General features: G+C 48.2%; 1 protein-coding gene across 1 annotated transcript; it reads right to left on the bottom strand.

Annotated features, from left to right (window-relative positions):
- Window positions 1-371: 371 nt before the first annotated feature.
- On the bottom strand, window positions 372-6,937 carry LOC120651047 (probable 3-ketoacyl-CoA synthase 20). Its single transcript, XM_039928378.1, has 2 exons — window positions 6,041-6,937; window positions 372-1,407 (listed from the first exon to the last, which is right to left on the bottom strand). The coding sequence occupies exons 1-2, from the start codon at window positions 6,782-6,784 to the stop codon at window positions 568-570; spliced, it is 1,584 nt and encodes a 527-aa protein (XP_039784312.1). The 5' UTR covers window positions 6,785-6,937; the 3' UTR covers window positions 372-567.
- Window positions 6,938-8,447: the final 1,510 nt, after the last annotated feature.

Genomic DNA, 8,447 nt, shown 5'->3' with positions numbered 1-8,447 from the left:
ATGCCGGACAGACACTTGATGATTAGCATAGCTTGGTGTTCGGATGTGCAATAATATTTATGGTTCTAATGCCGGATAGACACCTGTGTTAACATGTTGATGATCTGTTTGCTATCGAATGTGCTAGTTTCGTGCCATGGATATAGTTTAATTGTCACTTTTGGTGTCTTATACTTATATTTGATAGTTCAAATGATAAGCCGCGCATCGCGCGCCCTATATTCTAGTTGAATGTAATGTAGCGTCAGATAGGCAACAGAAAGTACGCTTCACCACGCAAAAGCTCCATCTATGGCCTAATTGTGTCTATAGGGTCACAGATTCACAGCTCGTCCCTTCATGGTTCTCGCACAAATCTAACAAAAACCAAATAAAGGACAAGAAGATGGATTGGACTTAATTTCATCGCGAGTTCATACTTCATAAGCCTTATACATTACAAATCACGGCAAATAGTAACCAAATCAGGCCCTACTATAGGTAATAAGGCCTGGCAATAACGTACTACGGCGCTGCTAGCTAGCTAGCTAGCTGCTGCTTCAACATACGAGTAACTCTTGTTACGACTTAACCTTGAGGGCCCCGCTCGACCTTGTAGGTGGCCCCGTCCGGGAAGGTGTAGGTGGTCTCGTCGACGGGCGAGACCTTGGGCACGTGGATGGGGAGCACGTCGAGCTCCGGCGTCCACGGGTTGCCCTCCTCGCCGCCGTCCACCGTCCGGAGCGCCTTCCAGACGGCGCTGTTGCACTTGAACCCTGAGCCGAAGGCGATCTGCCACACCCGGTCGCCCTTCCGGATCCGGCCCTTGGCCTCGCTGTAGGCGAGCTCGTACCAGAGCGAGCTGCTGGAGGTGTTGCCGAAGCGGCAGAGCGTCATCCGCGACGGCTCCATGTGCCAGGCGCTGAGCTTGAGGCTGCGCTCGAGCTCGTCCAGCACGCCGCGGCCGCCGGCGTGGATGCAGAAGTGGTCGAAGGCGAGCCTGAAGTCGGGGAGGTAGGCGCGGACGTTGGCGCGGAAGACGCGGTTGAGGACGACGGTGGCGAGGAAGCGGAGCTGCTCCGACATGGGGAGGACGAGGGGCCCCAGCGTGGTGATGTTGGTGCGCAGGGCCTCGCCGGCGACGAGCATGAGCTCCTTGGAGAGGGAGACGCCGACGCAGCCGGCGTCGTCCTCCTCCTGCGTCACGCAGCGGAAGCTCTGGTCGTGCGCGCCGCGGTGGGTGCGCACGGTGTGGATGAGCTGGTACTTGGCCCGGGCGCGGTCGGCGCGGCGGTTGGAGAGGAGGATGGCGGCGCCGCCGACGCGGAAGAGCGTGTTGGTTACCAGCATCGGCCGGTTGTTGCCCATGTAGGCGTTGAGGGTGATGTTCTCCGTGCTCACCACCAGCGCGTACGTGTCCGGGTGCACCTGCAGTGTCAATTTGATTTTAATTTAATTTCCGGCGTCCAAAAACAATACACATGAATGAATTATTATTTGCCCATTTTTATTATTGTAGCGGAAAAATTGAAATTCTATCTCATATTTTTTAATAACTTTATAATTTTGCTCTTTACTACCCACAAGTAGGGGTGGTAATGGGTCATGGCCTTAGTTGTCTCTTCACAACCCAACAAGGCTCTTAAATTATTTAGTTCAAAATTGTATAAGATTAGAACCCGGTCTTTTTAGAGTCTGGCCCGTAGATTTTCTAGTTCAAAATGTTGGACCATTTACCACCCCTACCCACAAGTCAATACGATTTTACCTAGTCAACGATGAAAATAAGGGCAAATACACAAAGACTTACAGAAAATAAAGAACAGAACTATGAAGTTAAGAAAATGAGAGCAAAAAGTAAATAATAAAACATAAAGTTTAAAAAATAAAGGTAAAACTACAATTGCACGTCAAGCATGGATAATAAGAATACAAAAAGTATAAATAAATGTAGTGGCCATGAAGGAGAGAAGCTAGATATACAGTCCGGAGGTAGTACATGGCAAATCGTCAAAGTTTTCAGCAGCACTAGGCATCGACCACATGGCGACCGTTCCGTATTTGTTGGCCAGGGGCTACGGTTGAACGGACGACGGACAGCAGCTTGGCGCGCTGTAACAGCGAGTTTTTCTATTGACCATCAAGCATGACCGTAGCCCCTGGCCTGCAGACACTGCACGCGCGAGGGGCCTGCTCTGCTGCCGCCCATTTACTACTCAGCTCCTGCGACCGCCCATTTACACTGACAGCCGCATGCACTGCTGTTAACTGATCGGAGCCGGAGCTGATCGATTCACTAATTACCACGGTAAGACCAGGTGTATTACTGCAAGCTCCGAAGGAAGGAGGAAGACATCTACCGAGATCCAAGAGCGTGAGTGGGGGGCCGGCCGGGCGGCGGGTCAGCAGTAGCGGCATGCCTGCTACTCTGCGTGCGCCAGTATGGTAGTTATTGCTGTCGTCTCTGCGACGGCCACGCACGACGACGACGATGGCCAGCTATAAGGTTCTACTACAGTCAACAGCGGCCGTCCGAGAGCAATGGCACTGGCAGCCAGGCAGGCAGCCCCATTCCCGGGCTTCACGAGGCTCCGTTTCGGCCGGACCTGCTAGCGCTGTAGGCTTCCTGTTACGCGCTCTCGCTCCGGCCGGAGGAAGCAGGCCCATGTTCTTCGGTCCTGCTGATCCAACACTTTACTGTATTTTTGACCGGCATATTCATAACTAATTAGTTGCTAATCCCAGACACAGGTGCTGAATAGTCTCTGTAATATAGTATACATGCACATATATAGCCTGTGCATGCGTGATGAATTGAAGAAAGGAAGAGGAAGGTGACCGAGTAGGGCAGGCAGCGGCACATGGCGGTGAAAAAACGCCATGTGCGTGCCAGCGGCCTCCGTTGCAGTCACTGATTAGCATCGCACGCTCCACCCACATGGATGATGGATCGGAAGCGCCGGCAGGTATTTTCGGTACTTCATCATTCTACACGTCCGATCCGGCCGGAACTGTCCAAATTATAGCACTGCGCTGGCTCCGATTTTCATTAGTTAGACCCTGTTTAGATGCGTAAACTTTTATGTGTAAAGTACTGTAACACTTTCGTTTGTATTTGGTAATTATTATTTCGTCATGAGTTAATTAGACTCAAAAGATTTATCTCGCAAATTATTGACAAACTGTGTAATTAATTATTTTATTTAGCTACATTTAATATTCCATGCATGGCTTAGTGTTACTATTACAAGGCCTTAGTAGTTACTATTACATTTTCGTTAGGCCTTGTCCAACGGCTTAGTAGTTACTATTACAAGGCCTTAGTAGTTACTATTACATTTTCGTTAGGCCTTGTCCAACGGCAGAGAGGATCTGAAATGAGGGGCCGTTTAGTTCCAAACAAAAAAAAAATTTATGTCACGCCAATAGTTTGACTAGATGTCGGGAGAATTTTTCGGACACTAATTAAAAAACTAATTTCAGAACTCACTTGGAAACCACGAGGCGAATCTTTTGATGCGTTTGACCGCATCATTAGCATATGTGGGTTACTGTAGCACTTATAGCTAATCGTGCACTAATTAGGCTTAAAAGATTCATCTCGTCGTGTACATCCAAACTGTGTAATTAGTTTTGTTATTTAATTACATTTAGTGCTTCATACATGTGTTTAAAGAGGAGGTGAAAATTTTTGGGTGAAAATTTTTTATAACTAAACGGCCCCTGAGTAAAAAAAGGAAAATAACTCCACCCGCTCTTCTAGGTGTGCACGCGCCACACTCAGCGTCTGGAAAACTGCAGCAGGCGCTAGCGGCAAGTTTCTCGCTAGCGAAGCCGGTTTTACACCGTTCATCACTTAAAAAATCAATTTGGCCGACGATGTCGACGGCTTGGAGGAGGCCTTAGTTACTCATGACATATATACTCATTTCGCAAGTTTTCATCAGTTACTAATTTTAGAATTTTATAATAAATATTGTAAAAAAGTAGTAGTGTATATATATACATTATATTGTGTTTTGAGTTTTTTATATATTTTTTGAGAATGACTCGTGTTTGTAACAACAGTAGGGACCGATCACGAGGGCTGCACCTACAAAATGGAGGAAAAGAGCACACCGAACTATACACATGTGCAACAATGCCGCAAGGGGTCTGGGCGAAGAGAGGGAACAGTGAATGAAGGGGACTACGCATTATATAGGCCGTCCATGCGCAAAAATTTTTGCGTTAGAATCTTGTTAATTTAAAGTACTAAATAAAGTTTATTTATAAAATTTTTTACATATATGGGTTGTAAATCACGAGACGAATCTAATGATGCTAATTAATCCACAATTAAATAATAACTAGCGGATGATTATTGTAGCATCACTGTTGCAAATCATGAATTAAGTAGTCTCATTAGATTCGTCTCGCGATTTACAGTCCATCTATGCAAAAAGTTTTGTAAATAGACTTTATTTAGTAATTCATGCATGCGTCGAAACATTTGTTGTGACGTTTTTTTTACGTTTACGAGTGTATGGGGTGTGATCTAAACAGGGCCATATACTGCTGCTCTTGTCTCTCAGTGATCGATCTCAAGTAGTAATTACTTGGTTTTGATCATATAAATAGCTGCTAGCTACCGTATTAATGGGTTCAGACCAATGCAAGCAAATAAAGGGCCGGGCCCGGCTAGCTAGCTAGCGTCCATCATATCGGTTAGATGCCAAGACGCTGTTGCGCGCTGTGTGTGTCGTACAGTGTACTTACGGATTGATGAGGAGCCGCTGCGCATTGACAACGACATCAGGAATCTCATCAGAGGATATGTTTAGATCAAACTAACTGGCTCTTTTTAAACCAATTTGCTTATCGTATTTACAAACACGATGACCATGCATGCATGCATTTCTAAATAGTTCTACGCGTCCTCAAACTACCGTACATGGGATTTTCTACGCGTCGGCGGCAGTGCCTCTATGCAGATGCAGTATGTAATTTCTTGAGAAGATGCAGGAGAGAAAGTACATACTACTAGCTTCTTCCTTTGCAGTAAATTCTCGTTCTCTCCTTGTCTTTGGTAATTTTGGTCTATTATTAGATTAGCTTCCTGATGAACATTTATAGTATGTTCAATGCATGATTAGATTCTCATAACTGGATGATGAGTTGTTATTATTATGTGTACAGCAACAAGATGCTCTAAATTGGCCGTACGTATGTCCAAGCTGGTCACTATTCATTGGCTAATTCATTCCGGGCATGTTTAGTTCCCACACGTAAACACGAAAACGTAAAATTTTATAAAGGAATCTTACTAATTTGAAGTACTAAATGAAGTCTATTTATAAATTTTTTTTCTTAGATGGGCTGTAAATCGCGAGACGAATCTAATGAACCTAATTAATCCATAATTTGCAACAGTAATGCTACAGTAATTATCCGCTAATTATTAATTAATCATAGATGAATTGGCATCATTAGATTCATCTCACGATTTGCAACACATTTGTGCAAAAAAAATTTGTAAATAAACTACATTTAGTCCTTCAAATTATAAAGATTCCTTCGTAAAAAAAATTTGCGTTCAAACGGCGGTGAACTAAACACGGCCTCATTCGTGAGAGTTATGGCCTCGGTTTTCGTGCGTGCATGGCTGCATGCATGCAAGGAATTTAAGACGGTGCCAGCGCCCAGAGGAGGAGGAGAACTGCGGCCCTGTTTGGTTTAGACTTTAGAGTAGCGCTCCTAGCAAAAATTTTTTTTCCATGCATGAATTATTAAATGAAATTTATTTATAAATTTTTTTTATAGATAGATGTAATTTTTCGCAATGAATATAATGATCCTAATTAATTTATGATTAGCTACAGATTAGCTACAGTATATCTACAATCATCATCGTCTAATCATTTTGACCTCGTTAGATTCGTCTCGTGAAATAGCACAGGATTCTAGAGTTGATTTTGTAAATTAATTTTATTTAATACCCCTAATTAATGGTCAAAATGAGCTACCGTGAATTGTGCTAGTTGTGCTACTTAAACCAAACACAGGGCCTGCATGTACCAACCTGCAGCAGGCGCTTTGCGAGGTCGATGGCGATGATGCCGGCGCTGCACCCCATGCCGCTGAGGTTGTGGGCGACGACGTCGTGCCTCATGCCGTAGCGGTTGGCGATGAGCGAGGTGAAGGACGGCGTGGTGCTGAGCAGGCTGGAGTTGAAGATGAGCACGCCGACCTCCGCCGCGGCGACGCCGGCCCGCCGGAGCACGCCCTCCACCACGCCGTAGATGACGGCGTGCGACTCCTCCCGCGCCGTGCGGAGGCACATGTCCACGGGCACGCTGATCAGCGACGCCGGGAAGTGGGTCCGCTCCCCGAGCCCCGACCGCTCCAGCATCCGCTTCTGGAACGCCATGCTCGCCTCGCTGAACCGCCCGCACCGCCCGAAGTGCGCGATCGTCTTGGCGCGGGACGCCTCGTGGGCCTCGCCGGCGATGTACCCGGACAGCTCCACCAGGTACACGGGCCGGGGGCGCGACACGGCGTACGCCCACGCCGCCACCGCCGCCGCCCAGCAGGCCACCGCCACCGCCGGCGCGCTCGCGCCCAGGGCGGCCAGCTCCCGCAGGAGGCCGTTCGCCAGCAGCCTGTTCGCGGGGGCCGGAAGCGCCGCCGACAGCCGCGGGGCCGCGGCGATGATGAGCGCCGCGCCGGCGAGGAGGAGATGGAGGTGGCCGACGACCCGGCGGCCCAACGCCTGCGCGTTGTTAGCCGGCGGCGCACCACCACCGAGCACCTCCCGACGACCCATTGCTTGCTGTACGTTATTGCTATGAGTGGAGAGCGAGCGGCTTGCTCCCCGATGGATGATCGATCCAATATGTGGAGTGCGCGGATTTATAGGCTTGGAGGGAGTGGAGCTCCAAGGACGGGGTTAATGGCGAGCAGCAGCAGTTTGGTGACGGGGGGAGGGCACTGCATGCCAAGTTGCCACCGCAATAACTGCGGCGATGCGAGCATGGAGGTAATGAGCAGTCGCATGTCCATGTGTATTGTTTACCGGTCGGCCGTATACCATGCGACTGCGAGGAGGAGGTGGAGTTGTGGTTGGTGGAGGTAGTGAATTGATTGTTCAGTGGGAAGAAGAAGTAGGGATTGGGATTGAATTCTTGTCCTCTCCTGGGTCACATCTTTACCCCACCACTGCTCAGCTGCCGCTGCTAGCTGCTGCAGCCAGCCTCTCTACCGTTAATAGTTTTTCTAGGTTTTGCAAAACATGTTAACACAAATATAAAAGAGTAAAATGCACGAATGGTAATTGTATGTGTTAGCGTGTATCAATTTGGCCATTGTATTTTCAAAAGTGCAAATTGTGACCACTAAAGTTGCTTGACTTTATCGATATGGTCATTGCCTTTGTGGCCATACGTATTTGGATGACCAGGGCATCCAACGTGGACTTTTTTTTTTTGCAAATTGCTCCCTATCATTTCAGCTATTAGAGACATCACATAGATAGCCCTCGTTGTCTATTATGTGGATTGGAACTGTAGCTGGAAGATGATGTGGTTCACTCTGCATCCCTTGGCAACCAAAATTAGCAGGTTTAGCTTCCACTTAACAATTAAAGCTCCAATAAGTATTTGATAAAAGCATCAATAAGTAGCATTTTACATCAACCAAAGTTCAGTTCCGCCGATCCCTGCCGCCGACAACAATGTAAATTACGATTGCTCCGATCTTATCCGATCCATATAATAAAGAACAGGGGCTAACTATATGATGTCTCAAATAGCTGAAATGAGGGGAGCAATTTGCAAAAAAAAAAAGCTCCACGTTGGATGCCCTGGTCATCCAAATACGTATGGCTACATAGGTAATGACTGTATCGATAGAGACAAGCAACTTTAGTGGCCCCGATTTGCTCTTTTGAAAATACAATGGCCAAATTGAAACATGCTAACAAGTATAATGACCATTCATGCATTTTACTCAATATAAAATCATAAAAAACACATGGGGCGGATTACATTTGAATAGGAAGGATCTAGGTCCTGTTTGGCAGGGCTCCACGAGCGCCTCCAAAACCGGCTCCGGGCGGAGCCCTGCCAAACGGGTGGTTCGCTCTCGGCTCCAGCTCCGAAGCCCCGAAAAACGCGCTCTCTAGAGCAATTTGGCAGAGGCGGAACCAGAAAAGGGTGGCTCTGTCTGGCTCCATGGAGCTTCTCCATGTCTCCTGCCCCATTTGCCCCCGCGCGCGCAGCACCTCCTCGCGCCATCTCGTGGCGGCAGGTGCAGGGGCTGGTGGGAGCTCACGGTGGTGGCCGGCGGTCGGAGGCACGGATGGCAGGAGGAGGAGGCGTGGGCGGAGACCGGCGAAGGCCGGCGGAGCCGCGGGTGCAGGGCCCGGCCTGCGGGACCGGGAGAAGGAGGTGGCCGGTGGCGGCCGCGAGTAGGGGCTGTCGAGAGAAGGT

The sequence above is a fragment of the Panicum virgatum genome, chromosome 9K, assembly GCF_016808335.1.
Source record: "Panicum virgatum strain AP13 chromosome 9K, P.virgatum_v5, whole genome shotgun sequence".
NCBI classification, from domain to species: Eukaryota; Viridiplantae; Streptophyta; class Magnoliopsida; order Poales; family Poaceae; genus Panicum; species Panicum virgatum.
This window is presented reverse-complemented; position numbering and strand designations above follow the sequence as displayed.

What these genes read in the sequence shown, in the direction of transcription:
- LOC120651047 (XM_039928378.1), bottom strand. Translation starts at nt 6,784, where the DNA reads ATGGGTCGTCGGGAGGTGCTCGGTGGTGGTGCGCCGCCGGCTAACAAC. An exon ending in TCGCAAAGCGCCTGCTGCAG is followed by an intron (nt 1,408 to 6,040) that starts GTTGGTACATGC and finishes TTGACACTGCAG; the next exon opens with GTGCACCCGGACACGTACGC.